This window comes from Megascapheus bottae, chromosome 21 (genome assembly GCF_031878675.1).
Source record: "Megascapheus bottae isolate mThoBot1 chromosome 21, mThoBot2.hap1, whole genome shotgun sequence".
Taxonomy (NCBI): Eukaryota; Metazoa; Chordata; class Mammalia; order Rodentia; family Geomyidae; genus Megascapheus; species Megascapheus bottae.
Window position 1 is genome coordinate 11,269,008 of NC_143529.1, and position 24,461 is coordinate 11,293,468.

At 38.1% G+C, this 24,461-nt stretch overlaps 1 protein-coding gene across 1 annotated transcript; it reads right to left on the reverse strand.

Annotated features, from left to right (window-relative positions):
- Positions 1–1,370: 1,370 nt before the first annotated feature.
- Tmem237 (transmembrane protein 237) lies at positions 1,371–23,792 on the reverse strand. Its single transcript, XM_090355212.1, has 12 exons — positions 23,698–23,792; positions 21,811–21,884; positions 20,067–20,129; positions 18,180–18,314; positions 14,477–14,594; positions 10,431–10,588; positions 7,788–7,911; positions 7,194–7,388; positions 6,356–6,429; positions 5,128–5,221; positions 3,606–3,727; positions 1,371–1,873 (listed from the first exon to the last, which is right to left on the reverse strand). Exons 1-12 carry the CDS (start codon positions 23,790–23,792, stop codon positions 1,809–1,811), a joined length of 1,317 nt encoding a protein of 438 aa, XP_090211338.1. The 3' UTR covers positions 1,371–1,808.
- Positions 23,793–24,461: the final 669 nt, after the last annotated feature.

Here is a 24,461-nt window from a genome sequence, read left to right on the forward strand (position 1 = left end):
TATTTATAGGCTTCAGGGATTTGGACAGGGACATCTTTAGGGACATTATTAAGCCCACCACAAGCTTCCATACTTAAAGCAGCTTTCCCAGCTTTCTCCTTGATGACACTTCAGGAGTGATAATCATTGGCTCTAGGATCAGCATGCTTTCTCTGCAGTTTGCTGTCAGAAAGGATCATGAATTTCTACACTGACGTCTCATTGCCAGCATGGGAATCATCAGTGATGATTGCTAAAGGTAGAACTGAAAGGATGGCTTCAGAATTACCCAAGCATTCACGGCAAAAGAATCTTATTCAGCAGTTCCAGTCTTGCAAACAGCAAAATGTATCTCTAGCACATTGCTTTCAGCAGATAGGGTATGATCCTCAGAGACATCCATCTCTATCATCAATTTGTCAATCTCCTGCTTCATAACATTTGATTGCTTGCAAATAACAGCAGGCCCAATAGTTTTATTCGAATGTTCATCGACCTTTGAGAGACTTCTTCCACAGCAAGTCTCACAACTATTTTGAGACCTCACAGCAACAGCTGAGGAACCACCGGATGCAGCACTGCAGACATCTTTTCTTACACAGGACTCATGTCAGGAATGGGATCTTCTGTGAAGCCAAACATCACTGACAAAGAGCTTTAGAATAAGGAGGGTGAATTTCTACTCACGTTTCTTGTCACTCCACAAAGAGGGGCTAGAGATATGGTTCAAGGGTACAGCACTTGCCAACATCCATGAGACCCTGGATTTCATTCCCAGCAATGACCACACACACACACACACACACACACACACACACACACACACAAAAGTACGGTGCTGGTGGCTCATGCCTACTCAGGAGTAGCTCATAGCTACTCAGGAGGCTGAGATGTGAGAATCATAGTTCAAAGCCAGCCCTAGCACTGAAGTCCATGAGCCTCATATCTCCAATTAACCACTATAAAACTGGAAGTGACACTGTGGCTCAAAGTGGTAGAGCACTAGCCTTAAGCTGAAGAGCTCAGGGACAGTGACCAGGCCCAGAGTTCAAGCCCCATGTCCTACAAAAAGAAAAGAAAAAAGAAAGAACAGGGAAACCAAAAGAATACTGCAGAGGTCCATCAGAAATGTTAGTCACAGACTCACAGGCTTCCTGAGCTCTTGACTGCTGCACTACTCCGGCTATTAGGAGTGGGGGCCCAAATGCGAAGTATGTTTTTTAAAGCTCCTAAATCATTCTGATGTGAAGCTCAATGGGGGAACCACTGGTACAGATTTTAAAAGGAAACAAACTTTTTACACTATATAGCATTTCAAACAAAACATGTATTTCAGTTTTATTAGCCAAAGAGTAAAGCATCTTTCAAACCAAATTATAATTATCACATGACACACAAACACTAAACCATATTCATATAAGAAAATTTAGTAATTCAATTTGTTCAATAAGGTATCAAAAATAAATTTCTTTTCACCTTTTATCATATTCCCTAAATTTATATTTAAACTTGATATACACTTTATAATAAAGTTATGGCTTTTTCTGAATAAGGATTTTTTAAGTGATTATAAATTACAGCTAACTGAGAACAGGAAATAAACACTTTCACCTGCCTGCTTTTAACTCATTATTTCTTTTATCATTAAGCTTATGCTATAGAAGTTAATATGAATATAGATAACACATAAATTTAAACATTTTCCATAATTTTGAGAAACATTTCAGTACTGTATAATAAAAATTTCAACTACAAATACATATTTACATATCTTATAAAAATACATTGAGAAACAAAAATGAGAAAACTCCTCTGTAGGTGAGCTGATATTATGTAAGGGCTTTGATTCCCTTATCTTTGTCAGGATATTCTTCCATATCAGAGAACAAGAACTCTGCAGAAGAAAATAAACAGATCACACTTAAAAAATTCTTTCCCAGTAACTCAAAAAGTTTTATAGCTAAGGTACAGTCTCTCAATGCTGATACAATTCATAATAGAAAGGCCTCAAGTAAAAAGGATTCTTGAAAGAGAAATCTGATTTATTGAAACTTGAGGAGAGAATTTTAAAAAGTGAACATACCTAGGGGCTGGGAGTTTGGCCTAGTGGTAGAGTGCTTGCCTAACATGCACGAAGACCTGGGTTCAATTCCTTGGTACCACATACATAGAAAAAGCCAGAAGTGGTGCTGTGGTTCAAGTGGCAGAGTGCTAGCCTTGAGGAAAAAGCCCAAGGACAGTGCTCAGGCCCTGAGTTCAAGCCCTGGGACTGGCACCAAAACAAAAAAAGGTGAACATACCTAAATACATCGTCTGTGAGTGAATATGGCAAAATAAAATAAAACTGAAAGCTGGGGGGAGGGAAATGGGTACCAAGACATGTGAAAGGGTATCAATGTATGTGAATTAATGCACCTTCTATCTGGCAAATATCATGTAACCCTTTTACTAATTACAATTTAAAAAATGCAAAAAAACCTCACTGAAAGCTGTTGAATAGTAGAGAGCAGTGGGGATGGGCAAAGCAAAAGTGAGTAAAGAGTCATACTGATTAAAATACTGTATATTCATGTGCAAAATACCACAGGAAAACCCCTTTGAACAAGTAGCATACACTACAGAAGGAGAACAGGAATGTAAAACAGGTCTTGCCTGGAGTGGGAGTACTTCTGACAAAGTTAAGGAGAGTAAACATGGTCAAAATACTTCATATACGTGTTTGAAAATGGAAAAAATGTGTACTGTTGTGATGGGTTAGGTAAGGGAAATGAGTAAGAGTAATGGAGAGGGTAAGTCTGATCTAGATGCCAATAAAAATGCCAAATAACAAATGTGCATATTTCATATTATTAAATGTTCATTTTACATTTGTCAAGAACTTCTGAAGAAGTAAAATATATACAACGAACATAAAGTAAGAATTCTTAAGAGTGTCACTTATGGGGCCGGGAGTTTGGTCTAGTGGTACAGTACTTGCCTACCAAGCACAAACACTCAAGCTCGATTCCTAGGTACCACATATATAGAAAAAGTGGAAAGTGGTGATGTGACTCAAGTGGTAGGGTTCTATCCTTGAGAAAGGCCAAGGGTGGGGAAAAAAAGAGTATTTGTCACTTAGAGAAACTAGAATCTTAAATAGATACAAGATCTAATTCAATGACCAAATGATCTAAAATATAGGAGAAGCCATGCAGTGGCTCATTCCTCTAATTCTAACTACTCAGAGGTCTATTTCTAGACTCCAGCTCTTCAGGCCCTCCTTCCTGCTTCCCCTGTCGGTCTGTTATTTCACTTCACTTTTTCTGATCTTTCATTATTTTATCTTTCTCTTAAGTGTGTCTCTTATTTGATTTTTATATGATGATTTTTTTTAAAATCATCAGAGGAGACTCCAGGCTATTGTTTTTTTTTTTCCTTTTGTCAGTCCTGGGGTTTGAACTCAGGGCCTGGGCATGGTCATTGAACTTTCTCAAGTTTAGCCCTCTACCATTTGGGCCACAGTACCACTTTCAGCTTTTTCTGTGGATGTGGTGCCAAGGAATTGACCCCAGGGATTCGTGCATGCTAGGCAAGCCCTTTACTACAAGGCCAAACTTCAGGATATACTTATACTTCTTCTTTAATACCTTCACTAAGATCCATGCTTGGCCTATAAGACAAGAAAAGCCAAGATAATCCAACCAGAAGGGCCACCACCAGATTCACAACAATCCATGGCTGAAGAATCTGTTCCTCAATTCCTGGTTTCCTGGAGATAAAGAAATATTTGTTAGAAATGTGTTCATTTTGGGTTACATACCCAATTGAAACAATTTTAAAAACTTTGAAAAAATCAGCAATATTATCTTAGAAACATGCAAGTATGAAAAGAATGTAATTACCCTACAAAATATGACTTAAGCCATAAAAGTAAAGGTTCACCGGTTATTTAAGCTATGCATAGATTGGCTCTGTGCATTAACATAAATGGAATGCTAAGTATTCCTAAAAAATTTTCCTATAAGAATCCTTTACAACCTCCATGGCAATGTTCTTTAACCGAACATGTTTCATTTCTCTCTTAATCCTATTCCCCTGCTTACTCTCTCAAAAGAGACTGCCCCTCTGAATTTTAAACAGGAATTTGAGCTGTGTAACAGCTTCACAATTGGCCACCGATCTGCATATGCTGTATTTCTCTATTCTTATTAACACTAGTTGGCTTTCTATCATCCCTCACTATTCTGGGGCATTAGATTCTTTTTTCTTTTTTTCAAGATCTTTAAAAATGTGTTTATTTTTTTAAAAATCAGTTGTGTACAAAAGTGTTTTGTAGTTTTTAATTCTCAAGACAAATTCCCAACCCTCCACCCACTGCCCACCCTACTTAAATGGTATTTTGGTAACCCACCCATTTTCTCCTTGCAGGAAGTGAATGGCTCAGAATAAACCCTCCTACAGAATTTACCACCACTAACATTGTTTAGAGATCTAGAGCAGCTGACAAGTAAGGTTTTTGGTGAGGTTAACGAGACTCCCTACAATGGCAGTATACTTCCAGCAGACACCACTACAAAGCACCATCACAATTGCTGAAAGCTAAAAAATAGATATTATTTAATAGTTTTCATTTTCTATTGGAAAAGTCTTTAAATTACATTAAATAAGTTTCTTTTCCCCAAAAGAAATAGCTTTTTATTATGATGCCTGTAAAAAGTAGGTAACAGTGAGCAGACTAGGATCTGGCTAACAGCCCAGTGCAAATGACTGCAGAGCCACTCACCCTCAGAACCAAGCTGAACAGCACCACACCTGACTATATATAGCAGCATGGTCGAAAACCAAGCAAAAAAGTGGCACAGTCACAACCTCCATTTAGGTGATAGTGTTTATGAGTCTGGGGCATTAGGTTCTTTGTCCAAAAGTAAGGAGATAAAGCTACTCTAGTCTGCTGCATAGAAACTTAAAAGAAGACATCTCATTAGAAATGTAGGTAAATGTAACAGCAGTTATTCACTAGTAACAAAAATAGGTCATTTCTTTCCAGTTTGGGAGAGGAAAAAATATAGTCTTCATTATGCTTTATAGATGAAAACATAGAGAAGAATGGAAGGAACAGAAAACTAGTTATTATCATTAATACCTGCTATAGTTACTACAAGTTCTTACCAAAGGCTGCCATTAGCAGAAGGGGGTGTGTAAAGGTGGATTCTGTCACTTGTTGTTTGCTGACTCAGGGACAGTGTAAGAGCAGTAAAGTACACTGAGAAAGAAAAATGAAATTATTATTCGTTTTCTAAAAACCTGGGTTATCTTGAACATACAGATTAAGGTAAGAAAGATAATCTTTACTTCAGTGAAAGAGGAAACAAAAGAAATTCATTTGACCAATTTCAAGAATGTAAATAAAGTATCTTTTATTTAATTTTTTAAAGTATCTTTTAGATGTTCAATATTTTATCAGGACTGAAAAGAGCATAGAAAATCATTTAAGAAATTAAATGACTTATGAGGACAGAAGGTGGAGAAGGGAAATGGGGACAAAAACATGAGAAGGGGTAGCAATGTTTGCTAATTAATGCACCTTCTATCTGGCTAATATAATGTAACCCTTCTATTAATTACAATAAAATATATTTTAAAAAAGAAATGATTTGATCAATGTCTCAAAATTAGTTTCATTAGCCAGGTGTGGTGGGTCACACCTGTAATCCTAGCTACTCAGGAGACTAAGATTTGAGGATCTCAGTTCAAAGCCAGCCAGGGCACTAAAGTCTGTGAGACTCATCTCCAATTAACCAATAGAAAAGCAGGAGTGGCACTGTTGCTTAAGAGGTAGGGCAGAAGCCTTGAACTGAAGAGCTCAGGGACAGTACCCAGGCTCAGAGTTCAAGGCCCATGACCAAAAAAAAAAAAATAGTTTCGTTAATATTCCCATAACTTAGAATAAAATGTATTCCAAGTAATAAAAGATATAAAATAGTTAGCCTGTTACTGAATGGTCATAATAGCTTTACCAGCTTAATGCTAAATAGAAAATATAAATGCTAATGGAGATGTGGCTCAACTGGTAGAGCTCCAGCCTGACACAAAAAAGTTTAAGCAAGAGCATGAGTTCAAAATCCCTTGTGCCAGCAAAAAATAAAAATAGTTTAATGAGGGCCGGGAATTTGGCTTACTGGTGGAGTGCTTGCCTAGCATGCCCTAAGATGCGGGTTCAATTCCTCAATACCACATACATAGAAAAAAACTGGAAATGGTGCTATGGCTCAAATGGTAGAGCTCTAGCCTTGAGGAGACCCAAGGACATCCCTCAGGCCCTGAGTTCAAGAACCTGGACTGGCAAAAAAAAAAAAAACAAAAAAAAACCCCTACAAAAAAATTAACGATTACTTACAGAAAGATGCTAAAGTGGTTGGGTCCAAGGCCAAAAACTTTCGGATTGCCATTGATGTTTTAGCTAAGTCAATCCTAGAAAATATAAAAGCTTCTTGTCATGAGGAGTTATAAATTTCTTCACAACTTTGCTTTCTTGCCTATAGTTTTTCCCTGTTCTACTACATGCACTGCCTCTTTCCAGGCTTTTTTTTTTTTTTTTTTTTTGGCCAGTCCTGGACTTGAGCTCAGGGCCTGAGCACTGTCCTTGGGCTTTCTCAAGGCTAGAGCTCTACCACTTGAGCCTCAGCACCACTTCTGGCTTTTTTCTATGTATGTGGTACCGAGGAATCGAACCCGGGTCTTCGTGCATGCTAGACAAACGCTCAACCAATAGGCCAAACTCCCGGCCCCTCTTTCCAGGCTTTTAAGTAGCTGTAGTTTGAACAACATGAAAGCCTGTCTTGTTTACATGGGCTACATAAAATATTTAATTGGAAGATTACTTTAGGCAATGATTCTTAAGAGATCAGATATCCTAAAGAAAGAAACTGAAATTTGCAAAATTCATTAGCTTCTACTTCTTTCTTTTACCCATCATACGATTATAAACCTTTTTTTAATGGGTTAAATAAACTGTGTTCCCCCAAAATATGAATATCTAGCCTCCTGTTATTTGGCAACAGGCTCTTTATGGATGTAATCAAACAAAGATAGGGCTATCCTAATCCAAAAACTTTTTTTAATTCAAGTAATATTAATATGCTACAACTCTATTTTGAAAACTGTCAGAGTCACATTTTGCTCAACATGTCTTCCTAAAGAAAAGTTAGAAGGCTCTTAAGTCACCACAGTCTTACCTGTCAAAAGCTGAAACTGTACTTAGAGCCAAAAGCAAGTAGAGAAGACTCTGGAATGGATATGCGAAAGTCTTGTATTGCTCCAAAGGGCTGGGTAGGTCAGACAGCTGATCACCTCCTGCTAGAACATAGATCACAACAATATTCCACACAGCACTGCCAGCCAGAAAGCCATGAGAAAACAGGCCAACCATCCTGCATGGGAAAAGGTTTGATTATGTATGAATGACTTACAAGGCTTACATATTCTTAAAATCTCTTTGCATCTAAGAATAAACATCAACCCACAATGAAAAGTATAAACAAGTCTATATTTTGTTCTTTATTTCTTTTATAGTATCAGGGATTTAACCCCAAACCTCATGCATGCTAGGTAAGCATTGTTCCACTGAGCTACTACACATCTAGTCCCAACCCTCTCTTTGTATTTCACAGATAAGCAGATCATTTAATTCTAATGGGATAGTTAAAAATACACAGCTACCAAGCATTATATGCTATTAAGTTTTATTTAGAGTATTAAACACCAAGATATCTTTTTAAATGAAATCCAGTTAACATTTGTTGTAAGTGAAACCCAACCAAGGCAGCCACCTGAAAGCTCGGTGCACTGAGAGTGCCACATCTCTGGTGGTCCAGGAAGGCTTCATATCCATTGACACAGTGATATTTTCTGTGGTCTTGATCAATTGTGAACGATCAGCAGCCTGGAACCGCCCTGAGAACAACACAACTCAATTACTAATAACTAGCAAGAGAGAACTCATTATTCCACACTTCTAAGACTTAATGTGGTTGTTTATCTATCTAAAAGTTTTTCTTGGGGCAGGGAGTTTTGCCTAGTGGTAGAGTGCCTGCCTTGCATACACAAAGACCTCTGTTCAATTCCTCAGTACCACATACCTAAAAAAAGCTGGAAGTGGTGCTGTGCTTCAGGTGGTAGAGCTCTAGCCATGAGAAAGCCCAAGGACTGTGGTCAGGCCCTGAGTTCAAGCCCCACGACTGGTAAATAATAATAATAATAAAAGTTTTCCTTGACTCAATGTTTCCTTTTTTCCATTTCTTTTGTTGTTGTTGCTCTTAAACATACTATTTATTCATCATTTAAAAAGTAAGGTTAATGTAGTTTCTTCTTAACCAATTGAATTCTAGATTCAATTTTATTTAATTACATACAATGATGAAATTTTCTATTCAGAATAAAGCCTAAAAACCTTTTTTTTATATCATCATTTACAAAACTCTAGAGACTTCAGGAATATTAGTTATAAATGCCTACATTATCAATGTAAGCCACCATTTGAGAACTACTTCAAAACTCTTGGGAAAAGATTCTAGAATGTGTAGCGTGGCTGTCTATATTGACAGAAAATATCTGGGTTATTTCATAGGCTTCGCTTTAAGATCTGTATAAAGACTCAGTTCAAGCAGGAGCCGTGTAACACTATGAGCCGGGCATTACCATTTTAACTGCTATGAGGGCTCCTTCTCAGATGTAGCCATAGATGAACTTCAGGAAACAAACCTTCATCTCAACCACGCTTGCCAAATCTAGTGCTCATGTGTGTGGGGGATGAATGAATAATTATCCTTACCAGGGTGGGAAACTTTTTCTAGACAGACAACAGAACCACTGATGCTTTTTATGGTCAGTTGAGTAGTGAATTTTTCTGTACTAAGGAAAGGGAGAATTAAAAAAAAAGGAGGATTGGGGCCAGGAGTATGGCCTAGTGGTAGAGTGCTTGCCTAGCATGCATGAAGACCCAGGTTCAATTCCTTGGTACCACATATATAGAAAAAAAAGCCAGAAGTGGTGCTGAGGCTCAAGTGGTAGAGCTCTAGCCTTGAGAAAGTCCAAGGACAGTGCTCAGGCCCTGAGCTCAAACCCAGGACTGGCAAAAAAAAAAAAAAAAAAAAGGAGGATTGAGGGGCCGGGAGTCTGGCCTAGTGGTAGAGTGCTTGCCTAGCATGCACGAAGACCAGGGTTTGATTCCTCGGTACCACATACCCACCCCCCAAAAAAAAAGCCGGAATGGTGCTGTGGCTCAAGTAGTAGAGTTCTAGCCCTGAGAAAGCCCATGAACAGTGGGTAGGCCCCAAGTTCAAGCCCCACGACTGGCAAAAAAAAACAACAAAAAAATAGGGCCAAGAGTTTGGCCTAGTGGTAGAGTGCTTGCCTTGTATGCACCAAGACCCCAAGTTCAATTCCTCAGTACCACATATATTGAAAAAAGTCAGAAGTGGTGCTGAGGCTCAAGTGGTGGAGCTCTAGCCTTGAGAAAGTCCAAGGACAGTGCTCAGGCCCTGAGCTCAAGCCCCAGGACTGGCAAAAAAAAAAAAAAAAAAAAAAAAAAAAGAATAAGAAAAGGAGGATTGGGTAGCACTGCTTGGAAAGACTGGAGTGAATTAAATAGCGACATATAGTAGTAAAAACAGTTGATTAGAAGTTATAAAACTCAAGTGTACATCCCAGTTCTACATTAACCCACTGTGAGATGCTGGGTAAGTCATTAGCATATCTATACCATAGGCTTCTCAGGGGCCCAAACTCCAAGATCCCTTACACAGGATCTTATGGAATCAGGACTCTAAAACAATTTATACAAAATTTAAATTGCAAATTTTAAGGACTAGCTTTTTATTTCAGAGTTCTTTATGCAACATAGTCATAACATATCCATGGGAGTAGGAGTTGGTCATGATCCTGCTTTGGGCAAGTTTTTATTAAATATTATGATTTGAATTGAATGTGAACTCTCAAATCACATTGAAGCTTTCCCCAGTATGAGCCATTTTGCCCGGCTTAACATTTTTTTTGCCAGTCCCAAGGCTTGAACTCAGTATACTGTTCTTGGGCTTTCTCAAGGCTACAGCTCTACCACTTGAGCCACAGCACCACTTCTGGCTTTTTCTATGTATGAGGTACCAAAGAATTAAAACTAGGTCTTTGTATATGCTAGGCAAGCACTCTTACCACTAGGCCAAATTCTCAGCCCCTAAACTATAACTTTCTGAAGTCACCTATTGTATAATTAGGTTGTTTCCTGTTTTTTACTCTCACAAGTAACAGTATGATGACCAGCTCTGTGCATACATTTCCCCCACATTTTCTATTATTTCTAATTCAGATTATCAGAAGTATAATTACAAGGTCAAAAAATACCTGTATAAGTTATCCTTCATAACTTATCCTTATATAATTTTTAATAAGATTATGTTCCATAAGAAATGACTTACGGCTTTTTTCCACAAATACTTTGCCTACAGGCTGGCTAATTCCAGTGGGAGCAGTGAATCTAGACTGTGGTTCTGGAGTGCTTTGATCATCAGTAATTATGTCTTCATCTTCTACTCCAAGCTCATTGGCATACTGTAATTCAGCTGGCTGGGTTTTCCTGAAATCAGGGGAAAGTGTAAGAAAAGTATATAATACTTGAATGTTTACAGATCTGCATAGGCAACTATCTAAGAAAACATTTGAATATATATATGAACAAATACCTAGACTTGGAGTGAAGAAAGATTTTTTTACCCTATACATTTATTTTTAACTGTAATGTGTTCCAAGTCACCTCCATTAGTGTATCTTCATTTTCTTTTTTCTTTTTTTTTTTTTTTGGCCAGTCCTGGGCTTGAGCTCAGGGCCAGAGCATTGACCTTGGACTTTCTCAAGGCTAGAGCTCTACCACTTGAGCCTTAGTACCACTTCCGGCTTTTTTCTACGTATGTGGTACCGAAGAATCAAACCCGGGTCTTCATGCATGCTAGGCAAGCACTTTAACCACTAAGCCAAACTCCCGGCCCTTATCTTCATTTTCTTATCTGGAAAACATTCTAACTAAACTAGATTTCTTCAGATTTAAAATAATTTCCCAGGGGTATTTTTGCCTATTCCATTTTATCTGAGGCTTAATTTCTTATGCTAAAACATAAGAGTTTTAGTTACTGCTGAAATAATCATTAATTAAAATTCTGCTAACATAAGGAAATATAGTAACCTCTTATTATTTTTAACTATCATTACCTTTAATAGCTAATATTTTGCTATTTATATTATTTTTGCTTACTTTATATTATTTGTAAGATAGCTCAAATTTCTCATTTATGTACAATTTTTTTTTCAATTTATCATTACACTGGTTAACTTTTAATTTTTTAACATGCCACAAAAATTTCATTAGATATGCTTAGGAACATAATTTAGCATCATTAATTTTGAAAAGCAGTCAAAAAATCTGTAAATAAATTCTAACAACATCGATACTGAGAATTATTGTAAATAGTCATAGGGATGACGTTCATATTCTTACAGGAATTGATGATCCCAAATTGTAGCAGTATTTTATTATTATTATTAATCTTTTTCAATTAAATATAAGGCATTTTTACAATGTGATTACATATTATTTGAAAGAACTTGGTTAAAATAACACAGAGAAAAGCTTGAGACTTAATATTACTGATTAATAGCCCTGTCATAAGAACTAAAATCAACTCCAGTAAAATTTTACACTTTTGACAATTATGTGTTTCTATATTTTGCTTCAATTTTTGTTACTGATACTTTGCCTAAACTTTGGTGCCTTAAGTGGTACCTTTGGATAGAAAGCTATTTATTCATTGATTGATTCTTAGTACTGACACTGGAGTTTGCATTTAGGGCTTCATACTCTGCTTAGCTTTTTTTTAACTCAAGGCTTATTGTGTTCCACTAGAGCTACACCACGCCTACAGTTTCAGATGGATTCGTTTTAACTGGGAAGTTATTCATTCACTAATGGAATATTTATGGAAAAAATAAAAATTAAGAAACAAGTAAGGAAACTAGCAGTAATCACTTCCAAAGTTTCAATTTTATCATGTTCTTTCCAAAGAAGGGGTTCCAGAATATATAAACCAAGGGGAAACAATCCAGAACCTATGCTCCTGTGATTTTTTTTCCAGGCCTAATTAAAGATTTCATTAGTATATAAGCCTCAACAAACATGATCCAGAATATTCAGAAATTAATCTCAGGTGATCCATGTTTCTTGTTTCTAACACTAGAATTGTGATATCATGGAACAGGTCAATATTACTTGTCTGACTTGCTACGTTAATGTCCTAATTGTTCTCTGATTGTTCCCTTTGCAATCTATTCAGTTTTCTGTTGCCAGTTTAATCTTCTTAATATATTTTTCTACTCCAGAATATCTTCTATGACCTTCTATTCTAGACAGACTGATTTGGTCTTTGCATCTTTATAATTTTTATCATTTGTACGTCACTGCCTACATCATTTCACTCTTATGAAATGTCTTTTCTTTTTGTCTACATTCATTTTAATTATTTTTTTATTTGTCAACTGATATCCACTTCCATTAGAAGTTTTCCATAGTCCTACAGGACTTCATTAAGCCTTCCCTTCTTTAAATAACACATTCTTCTTGGTGTTTCTACATGAATGCTCCACATATTTTACCTGTGTTATTTATTTTAACCAAGTTCTTTCAAATAATATTTAATCACATTGTAAAAATACCTTATACTTAATTGAAAAAGATTGAAGGGCTTTCATTTCTGCTGAGCATCTATTAGTAAAACTTAGATCTGTGATTCAAACCAAGGTTTCCTGTTTTCACTACTCTGGGAACTCACCACATTCAGTGAGTTAATGTGGTACTAAAGGATGCATTAAAATACACTATAATATCTATCTCCTATTGCTGAAGAATTGTGTCTTCCCCAAATTCAGATACTCTAAGGCTGAACTTCAGTAACTCAGAGTAAAATTCATATTTGAAAAAAGGTAATTAAGATAAAATGAGATAATATATTTGGTATCTAAGCCAATATAAGTTGTATTCTTACAAGAACAGGAGATAGGAAAGCAGTTAACAAACTAAAGTGTGAATAAATGAGAACACAGAAAGAACTTAAGCCATCGATAAGCCAAGAAGAAAGGCCATTAAGAGAAACTGTGATAGGGAATGTCTAAACTCCAGGACTGGAAAAAATAAATCTCAATTGTTAAATTCACCTAGCATATGATATTTATTATAGCAGGCCTGCATAAATATTTATATTTTCTTTTTATTTGGGATCATATCCAACCTTCACTTGATTTCAAAGAAATAAATAGCAATATGACAATATACTAATCATTACACCAAACATTAAACATAAGTAAATAGCATCTACATTGTAATCCATACAATGCTCTTAAAATATTTTATTAACCCAGATAAACTAAACTTTAGATTTAATGCTGCCTCTAACATATTAGCATCAAACTGAAATAGAAATGTGTTCACTACTTTAAAACCATTTCATTACAGTTTGCATGAAACTATATCTAACTGTTTTCTTTTCAGAAGTAACAATTGGTTTATTCAATCCCTTGGATTCTTTTGTATTTAAGTTCTAAATTGCCATAAGTGAGTAGCAAACATCTGGTATCTCTTTTTTGGGCTTATTCAAAATCTAAGCTGCACAGATTAGAACTTAAAAGACCACTTTTGATAGTCCAATTTATTCTGTAATGAAGAGTGATTTTTCTAGTCATTTAAATGCTCATAGGTATATTTTTCTTTCCAAAATTACAATTACTACTCTATAGATTTTAGATACTCAAAGTATCTATGCTAATTTTTTTTTAATTTTTTATCTTTTTTTTTTGTTCTTTGCCAGTCCTGGGGCTTGAACTCAAGGCTTGAGCACTGTCTTTGGGCTTTCCTCAAGGCTAGGTCTCTACGACCTGAGCCACAGAATCACTTCTGGCTTTTTTCTGTGTATGTGGTACTGAGGAATCAAGCCCTGGGCTTCATGCATGCTAGGCAAGCACTATAACACTAACGCCACGCTCCTGGCCCCAATGCTAATTTATATACCTACACTTGTTAACTTTAATCTTGTTTTTGATGCTGGTATTGGAGCTTGAACTCAGGGTTTCATGTTCTTCAGTTCTTTTCACTTAAGGCTGGTGTTCTACCACTTAAACCATAGCTCTACTTTCAATTTTCATGGTTAACTGAAGATTAAAAGAATCTCACAGACTTTTCTGCCTTGGCTGGCTTCAAACCATGATTCATAGATCTCGAGCCTCTGAACAGCTGGAGTTATGGGTGTGTGACACCAGCACCAAGATTAACTGATATTTTGTACTGCTACTTAACCTAGTAACTATTTAATATGACATGATGCAAGTATTTAATGCAACCTAAAGAGAAGCTACCATTGGAAGTTCTAAATTAAGCATCAGAGTAACTTTGGAAAAAATATTATAAGGATAAATAAAATATTACTTTGTCTTCCTTCGAGGCTTTTGAATAACTGCCTCCTCAGCTGGCTCCACATCAACACCATTTTCATTTCGTAAAGGTGGACTAGATGTCTTCTTTTTTGTAAAAGAAGTTTCTAATTCTGAAAATAAAACAATGTTTTCAGATGATAATACATAGTAATATATACAAGACTCTTGTAAGACAAGAGAACTTTAAGAATCTTAACTGATATTCAGTAAATAAAAATATTAAGAACTAAGGTAAGGTTTGGAGATTTGTTAGGACTTTTAAGTGATTATACTCAGTTACAGTTTATTACAGCAAAAGAATGTAAAGCAAAATCAGCAAAAGGAAACAGCAGCTGGAACGAATTCCAGGTGAAAGCAGATACAAGATTCCAATAGTTCTCTATCAATGGAGTCAAACCAGATGTCCCACTTCCTCCACCAACGACCTGTGACAACACATGGATGCATTCATCAGGGAAGTGATTAGTGACGCAGCACTCAAGGTTTTTATTGGTAGCTCATCACACAGGCCTAGCACAGACTCCGGGGGAAAGCAAGTGTTCAATATAATTGCACAAACACAGTAACCCTTTCTTGTAGTTTGGGAATCATTTTATGCCATAGACCTATTTCCTATGCCAAGTTCCTAAGCACTAGTTAAAGGCAATTGCACAAGCAGGTGTCAGTCTTGCTATGTTCACTCATTTCTGTAGCCAGGACAGGCACCAGGTTTTAGAGAGTCAACAAAGCCTGCTAACCTGTTACCTATTCTTCCCACCTGAAAATACTGGCTCCCTGGGATGCCCTCAAGCCCTCTAAATTCTATTTTAATAAAATCCGTACAGCCTGGGTTGGAAAAACCAGACAATCACCACTACCTAACAAGGACACTTTAAGTAAAACAAACTACAAATCAGTTTTAAAATTGTAAGCATGTAACAAGTTGGATCTGCAAGGCTCAGTGCACTGGAAGAGGCAGTGACAGGTTCTTAGGTAGATGCATGTCCAAACTTAACTAGGTCCTTAAGGCTAACGCCATTTCTGTACAAACTTTTGCTACAAATTATAAAATGAGGTGTTAATATCAACCATAGTTTTAAAAGGCATACTCTAACTGAAGTACTAAGAGCATAGTGTTCATTAGACTGTGTTTAGCAACAGTACATAAGTAAATTATTTCACTGAAGTTAAGCTGTTTCCTTTCTCCTTTTCTTCTGCTCTTGCCTTCTTCCCCACTATGCCTCGAATTAGGCTATTCTAGTTCCATTGCATTCCATCTGTGCTGCATTCTCCTCTTTCCAGGGCCTCCTTCCCCTCCTTCTCCAGTTACTCCATCCCATCAGGACCTGCTATTTTCTAAAAGGACCAGGAGGTAGGCAGGAAAACAAATTTGCATTAATTTATTACATAGAGCTAATGTTAACAGCAGAGAACCAAATTCTTTGCTCCTTTTCTGTTTTATGCTAACAAAATCTCTGCTTTATCTTACTTTTTTTTTTTTTTTTTTTTTTTTTGCCAGTCCTGGGCTTGAGCTCAGGGCCTGAGCACTTTCTCAAGGCTAGAGCTCTACCACTTGAGCCTCAGCACCACTTCTGACTTTTTTCAATATATGTGGTACTGAGGAATTGAACCTGGGTCTTGGTGCATACGAGGCAAGTACTCTACCACTAGGCCAAACTCCTGGCCCATGCTTTGTCTTACTTTTAAAAAACAATTATTTTAAAGGTGATGTACAGAGAAGTTACAGTTACATAAGCTAGGTAATGAGTACAATTCTTTTTTTTTAATTTTTTTATTGTAATTAGTAAAAGGGTTACATGATATTTGCCAGATAGAAGGTGCATTAATTCACATACATTGATACCCTTTCACATGTCTTGGTACCTATTACTCTCCCCCCCACCCCCCCAATGAGTACATTTCTTTTTGGACAATCTCTCCCTTCCTCTCACTCTTTACCAGTTTGTCCTTCTCATCCTCACTGACAAGTTGGACAGTTCATTTTCAACAGTGTCCAGTGAATTAGTGCAGTGAATATCACTGCTGCATCGTTAACTCTTTGTCTCTCCATTTCTGTGTCTCCCTTTATACTCTCGAAGACATAGAAATGAACAAACTGAGCAAAAAAGAAAGTAAAAACAGCAAAGGAAAAACCTCTTACTTTCATTTTTTAGAGTTCATTTCAATAGATATTTTGTATGATTAGATGCACTTAGGCACTGTACCTTTCTCTTCTAAGAGAATCTGTCCCTAATTATTATAATAGTCACATATAAAAAATTAAGGATTAAAACAAAAATCACCCTGTGCTGGGAATTTGGCCTAGTGGTATACTGCTTGTCTAGCATGCATGAAGACCCAGGTTCAATTTCATGGCACTACACACATAGAAAAAGCTGGAAGTGGTGCTGTGGCTCAAGTAGTAGACCTCTAGCCTTGAGAAAGCCCAAGAACAGTGCCCAGGTCCTGAGTTCAAGCCCTAGGACTGGCAAAAAAAAAATCCTTCCCTCCTCATTCTAAAAAAAACTACCATCAATATTGCTCTTTCCATTCTTTTTATTATGTATATGTAGGGCATGAATGCATGTTCTAGACTAAATTGTGCTGGAAATGTTTTAAGTCATAACTCTCTATACCTATTATTATGCTTATTTGAAAATAGAATCTTTGTAAATATAATCAATTTAAGATAAGGATAGGCTGGATCAGGAAGGGTCCTAAACCCAATAACTGGTGTCCTTATGAGAAGAAGACAATGTGGATAAAGACATACAGGAAGTAATGTGAAGACTGAACAAAGGAGGCATTATACAAATCAAAAGGATGTAGAATTATCCACAGTCACCAGAAGCTAGAAGAAAGGAAGAATTCTTCCCTGGAACCTTCAAAGGAAGCATGTAGACAGCTTAATTTTTTAATTTCTGTCCTCTAGAATGGTAAAGGAATTAATTGCAGTTAGGTGAGCCATTTTGTGGTAATTTGTTATGGCAAATTATTATTGTTATGAAATTATTAAAGTATGTTTCACTAGGAACCAGGAGTGTGGCCTAGTGGTAGTGCTTGGTTAGCATGAATGAGGCCCTGGATTCGATTCCTCAGTACCACTACAAAGAAAAAGCTGAAAGTGGTACTGTGGCTCGAGTGGTAGAGCACTAGCCTTGAGTACAGAGAAACTCAGGGACAGTTCAAGCCTCAGGACTGGCAAAAAAAAAAAAAATATATATATATATATATATACACACACACACACACACACACACACACACACACACACGTCTGTATATATACATATACATTTCACAAAAGTAGGCCCGTCTATGACTTGGAGTTGGGGTTGGCTCAAGGAGAATGGCATAGTATACAGGATATGTAATACATACACACAAAAAAAGAAAACAGTATTTGGATTGCCTGTGAATAGTATCTGAGACACAGATTCAATGAATATTGGCTAGGTTTTTTTTGTTAGTAGAAATTCATCTTCTCTCCAATATAATCTGTAATATCAATTTATTTGAACTCTGTTTCAGTCCTAAACTTGTACCCCTCCTCTCATAATCTACACAAATATGGAAGCCAGTGGCATTGTTTTGGGAAACGTAGAAGGGAAGGGAAGTAAGAGAGCAAGAGACCACTGATAGGAAGAGAATGTTGGCAACAGTGGACAGGCAAAATAAGAACTGCTATCACAAGCTAACCTTGGTTTCTTCACATACCTGGAGGTGGCCTTGACTTCTTCTGTCTCCTTTGAATAGGAGCCTCTGCATGCTGTTTGGGTTCTTCATCTGGTGGTTCACTGTCCTCAGATGGTCTGTGAGTGACAGGCTCTGGGGAATCTTCCAAAGCATTCGCTATAAAAACCAAGTAGGAAAACAGCAGCTGATACCAGCAGAGATCACTGAGTTTGAAAAACACGGAAGAAAAGATTCCTAGACTGTTTCCTATAGGAAACACGTCAGAATATGCCAATTCTGACTTTCCCCTCCTTATCTGTAATTCTGTGCTTTGGATTGAGAAGAGAAATAAATGTAATGATAGGTGACTCAGGCCTATAATCCTAGCTACCCAGAAAGCTCAGACCTGAAGAATAAAGGCTTAGAATCTGCTTAGACAGAAAAGAATATGAGAATCTACCTCCCAATTAACAAGAAAAATTATAGACTAGAGGCCTGACTGAAATGGAAGATGGTCAGTCATGAGCAAGAAAGCTACCAGGAACACAAGGCCCTAAATTCAAGAGCCAGGACCAACAAATGCACGCACGTACACAGCCACAGGCACCTGCACATGCACCTGCACATACACATACATGCATATATCCCCCACAAAGGTGAGGAAACAAAAGGGGTGAGGCGCTTGAAAAAAAAAACTGCTTCAGAACATTTAGAACTTACAAACCAAGGTAAAATTATAATAAAAATGATACCATAGAGAACTTTCTTATCTTCTGCCTTGCATTATTAGCCTCTATTAGTGTTCTGTGTTTCATTAATATGCAAGTCATCAGGAATAATTAAATGAAGTTGACCCTTTTCTTTCTTGGTAGTGCTAGAGTCTGAATTCAGGACACCCCGTGTATTAGGCAGATGCTGTGCTGCTTGAAATCATGTCCTCAGTACCTTTTACACAGGCTAAGATAAGGCTTTGTTTTTTCTCCCGGATGGCCTGAACCATGATATTCCCCTTCCATCACTAGGATTACAGGAGTGTACCACCAGTTCTAGCTTTTTCTGTTGAGTTGGGGGTCTTGAGAACTTTTTTTTGCCTGGTTGACCTTGAATCAATCTCTACCTCCTGAGTAGTGCAGATTATAGGCCTGAGCTACGGGTGCCTGGTTTACGATTACCTTTAAAAACTTTAGCCTAGAAAGTACATATATAATCATCTCTTTCATGAAAGGGGGAAAACAAAAACAAAAACAGCACAATTATCAGAAGGTTCAGGCTTATGAGGGAGTGAATAGTAAAGGGAAGCTATGAGCTCAGCTAATGGTGACTTTAAGGTCAATCTAAATGCTAGGAAATGGTTAGTTTCATCAAGAGAGAACTGTAAACAAATAAAAATTGACTGTTGAAGGTGATGATGGATTACATCAGGTTGAGTGTAAGTCACCAATACAACATTTGAGATTATCAGTGGGTAACTAGAACAAAGTTTATAGATGAGCTCACTATTGAAACTTTCAAATAAGGATGATGTGGTTCTGCCTTCAAACTCTTGCTCTAATGCAGAGATTCTCTGCTTGAAATGAAAGATTTAAGAATTCTGTGTCTCTAAATTCAATATTCTCTTCAAGGGTGCAGAACTCCACACAGCTCAATTACAATAAAGAAAAAGAAAAAAGACCTGGAAGAGTTCAAGAGGAAATAAGAACTCAGGTGGCATAATACTTTATTCCATGAATGTTTCCAGATACTTCCTGAGTTGCCCACTGCCCCAGCCCTTGTTAGAGCTCCCAATGCTTTGAACTCAATTGCTTAATTCCATCCTCAACAAAAAATTGTGAATTGAGGCTGCTGAGATCCTGTCTTCCTCTGACCTACAATGCTTATCATATGAAGTCCTGGAAAAACTTAAATCTCACCCAATGAAGAACTTCTTACCCAGTGTAGTTTTTTTTCTGGATTTCTTTTTCTTAGGACGACTAAGTGGAATATCATCTATAAAATAGAAAGAACATCAATTTTTAAAAAAGTCTGTTTAAAATTGAATGTAAAGAACAATTAGAAGAAAACTTTCAGAAAGGAAACATTTTTCTCTCTTACCTAGATTCAGCCAGGGAAAAAAAGCAAGTAATTGACACGATCAAAGAGAATCCATAATGTGGTACCAGTAGGACACCATGACACTGAAAGTTGGTTCAACAAGTACTCAACTGGTCCCCTACCCTTCCTAGCCACCTTAGTCTGTGGGCAGAAATGATCTGTACCTAACCATGGTGATCATGCAGGCTCAGGATCCTGCTGACTGCAGAAAGAAGCTAGGCAAGGTGAAGCCTGGTTAGTATTTGTATACAAAGTGACCTCACATGGGGTCTAAAACACTGGAAAACAACAAGAGCTGCTGTGGCATCTGAAGATGCTTCATGTTAAGACTGCAAAAGCATCATTATTACATTATTGATGAAATGTAGTGAAAGGCAATTGCTCTTGAGTATTGCTGCATGAGGACCTCACAGTTAATGCACAATTATTGCTAATACCTGTGCATCATATTAAATCCCTGAGATTTGAGGATAATGTACGATCACATTATTTATCCTTACTAAATGAGAAAAGTCTCTATTTTACAGAGCTCTAAACTAGTCAACAGCTATGTTACAGATTTTACTGTTAGAGAAACAAATTAAGGAAGTCAACTTGTTTCTGTTTCTCTTTTTCTGGACAGGGTATCAGTAAGTTACCTAATCTAGTCATGAATTCTGGGGTTCACTCTCCTGCCTCAGGCTCCCCACTACTTTGGATCCTAGGTGTGTGATATTGCACCAAGTGCTCAAACATTGTTTTGAATATCAAATACTATATTTAAAACATTTTTATGTTCACAGTAAATCTACTCACCTTGAATATCAGCACTTCACATGCCACCAACCACATCCAATCAACAAGAAAAAGACACCAAAAGAAATGAAATAAAAGCTATTAAGTCTACTTTTCTGTTTGAACATTTACAACTAACTTTTTTTCATATATCTTTTATTGTAATTAATAGAAGGGTTACATTATATTCACCAGATAGAAGGTGGATTACTTCACAAACATTGATAGATACCCTTTCTCATGTTTTGGTCCCCACTTCCCTTCCCCCACCCCTGCCCCTCATCTTGTTTTCCCCCCTTCCCTATCCTATTTCAAATAATCAAATAAACATATAAACAATATATCAGATACAACTAACTTTTATACAATGCCAAAGTTTACAAACTAGCTATTACCCATAAGTAGTTCAAACTGCTTAAGATCTCTAATAAAGTAACCCAAATATTTTTCTGTATCTACACATACATTTTCCCTACTGTCTTACAGTAGAGTAAGCAGATTAAGAATCCTTAGTCATCACTGTCACAGATTAAAATCAGCTTAGATGCTGAAGAAACTATTTTAACAAACAAGAGGATCAAAATTCTAAAAACAAAGACACCAGACCATACAGAACAGAACTATTATCCTATAATTCTGATATTCAGGCTTCTCAATGCAGTATTTCATTATAACTGCTAACCTAACAATTCAATAAATATTTTTGCCTTAAAATTTTTAGGAAGTCTTTTCCTAAAATTTTCAGTAAGAGTCTTCTGAAGCATTATAATTTTTCAATGGTACTAGTCATTATTTTTGCTGTACTAACTTTGACATTTTAAAATTTCAATAAATTTGCGGGTATGTTTACCGTGGCACTGGCGGAAGAGCTCGTGGAGGTCGCTGTGGGGTGAGGGAGAGAAAATTGAGAGTGTAAGTAAAAGTTCAAAGCATCTTTTCTTTGTGTATCTCAAAATTAGTGAAGTTATTCTTTGAAAAGCCTGTTAAACTCAGTGCTGGCGACTTACATCTATAATTCTAGTTTATCGGGAGATTGAGATCAGAAGACAGAGGTTCAAAGAGCCCTGGGCAGAAAAATCCAGAAAAGTCCTTCAAAAATACTATCAGAAAGCCAGGCTGGAGGTGTAAACCAGGTGGTATTGGCATCAATCATAAGAAAGACAGACAAGGGATGGCAAGGTCAATTCAAACCCCAGTGGGGGATGCCTGTTGAGACATGACAAAAAAAATGATGGGGGCCAGAAGGGTAGTCTGGTGGTAGAGTGCTTGCCTCACATGCATGAAGCCCGGGGTTCAATTCCTCAGTACCACATTACTCATAAAATGCCAGAAATGGTGCTGTGGCTCAAGTGGCAGAGCACTAGCCTTGAGCAAAAAGTGTCTAAAGACAGTGCCCAGGCCTTGAGTTCAAGCCCAACAACTGGCAAAAAAAAAAAAAAAAAAAAGCGGGCTGGGAGTTTGGCCTAGTGGTTAAAGTGCTTGCCTAGCATGCATGAAGACCTGGGTTCGATTCCTTGGTATCACATACATAGAAAAAAGCCGGAAGTGGTGCTGAGGCTCAAGTGGTAGAGCCCTTGCCTTGAGAAAATCCAAGGACAGTGCTCAGGCCCTGAGCTCAAGCCCAGGACTGGCAAAAAAAAAAAAAAAAAAAAAGATGGATAGATGAATATCTTCCAATATTTTTAATAGCTGTCTTTATCAGAGGTTTCAGTAAGGTAATTCTACATCTCTACAATTTTGTATAAAATCCTTTCCTTCTTACCTTATTTCTGTCTACATAGGCTCAGATAGAAGCATTAGGAATAGGAACAAAACAGAGATCACTGCTTTAATGAAGATTACATCCTAGTGGCTAGGCACTCAAAGCTATTAAATAGGTATCATAAATATATAGATGTGATGTATGATGAAATACGTATTTATTTATGTGTGATAAATAAGTTATGCCTGATACAGAAAGATTAGTACTTCTTCAGGGCACACAGTTTAGTGGAGCTGAGACTTGAATGAGAAAGGAATCAAGGAGCAAATGTTAAGGCACAGAGCAAATGCTAAGTAGGGCCGCTAGGGAAGACTGCTTGAAGCATTCTAGGTAAGAGGACATGCAAGGCCCATGCAGCAGCAGAGCCGCTAAGGACATCGAGGCAGCAGATTAATTAGGGCTTGCAGGCCAACTTAAGAAATGTGAATCTTGCTTAAAATAAACGAAAGCTGGTAAAGTTTCTAGGACATATAGTGATATGCTTTAAGATATACATATATTATATATATATACACACACACACACACAAAGCAGTTTTAGGGGATAATAGAGGCAAATAAAAACCTTTATTTGACTCTGTAAGAAAGAAAAGTGTTTGCAAATTTGGAGAGCATTACAGTTACTTTTCAAAGTAAACTACTTCAAGTTTCTCTTGATGCTTGTAGGAGGCATCGATTCAAAAGGATTACATTTATATCCTCCAGCAGTCTATCCCACTTGCCCCAAATCCATGGTTCCACTTAGCAATCCATTCATTCAAACACTAGAGCAATACAAACGCGACAAGATCGGAGAGGAGGCAGAATGTCCTCAACACAGTAGTACACCAGTCACAACTACACCCGGAAAAGAATGACTGTCGCGAGAAAGCGCCACTATTCCACGTGGGAACACAGCTTTTCTTAATTTCTGCGAAAATGACCCGTGACCCACCCAGACACCCAATCCCTGCGTCCCGCAAGAGACCTGCTGCCTCCAAGATCAAATGCAGCCGGAGGCTCGTTTACCACTAGCTTCTTCTCTTCCATTCCGTCTCCAGCCAGCTCCACGAGGACCACCCTGACACGCAGGCCCTGGAACCCCGTGGAACCCCGGGGGAGGGGAGGGAAGAAAGACAGAAGGGGAGGGGACAGAGGAAGGAGGGAAAGGCGGGGGGGGGGGAGAGGGAGGGAAGAAGAGACAGAAAGGAGGGGGGAGGAAGGAGGGATCAGAGAGGAGGAGGGGAAGGGAGGGGGGGGCCCGCGCGCGCGCACTGCATCCGGAGGGGCGCTGGCCGCTCGGCGCTGGCAGGGCCCGCCCGCAGTGACGGGGTGGCTGTGGGAGTGGCGGAGGGAGGAGGTTCCGAGGCCTGATCCGTCTTATTCCAATAGCCTAGAGAGACTAAGGTGTCGGGATCCGGCCTGAGGGGCTCTGGGTGAGACATTGCAGAGTCCCGGCCCTCCGTTTTGGTGAGGGGCTGCAGTGACCAGCACAGGGACCCGCGAGGCCTGACCAGACCTCCAGGCCTCGGCTGAAAGCCTCGGCGAGCCAGCCAGCGGCGCTCGGTCGGGCGGTTCAAAGCTCCGGGAGCTGCCGAACCTGGGACCCTGCGAGCAGCACCCTAACCCGTCCGCTCCGGTGGGCGGAGAGCGGTTGTCATGACAACGCGGGCTCTGGCGTGGAAAAACACCCCGCCCAGCGCCGGGCGGGCCCAGGCC

What these genes read in the sequence shown, in the direction of transcription:
- Tmem237 (XM_090355212.1), bottom strand. Translation starts at nt 23,792, where the DNA reads ATGGAAGAGAAGAAGCTAGTGGTAAACGAGCCTCCGGCTGCATTTGAT. An exon ending in CAGAAAAAAAACTACACTGG is followed by an intron (nt 18,315 to 20,066) that starts GTAAGAAGTTCT and finishes TGGTTTTTATAG; the next exon opens with CGAATGCTTTGGAAGATTCC. An exon ending in TCAGTGCACCGAGCTTTCAG is followed by an intron (nt 7,389 to 7,787) that starts GTGGCTGCCTTG and finishes TTTCCCATGCAG; the next exon opens with GATGGTTGGCCTGTTTTCTC.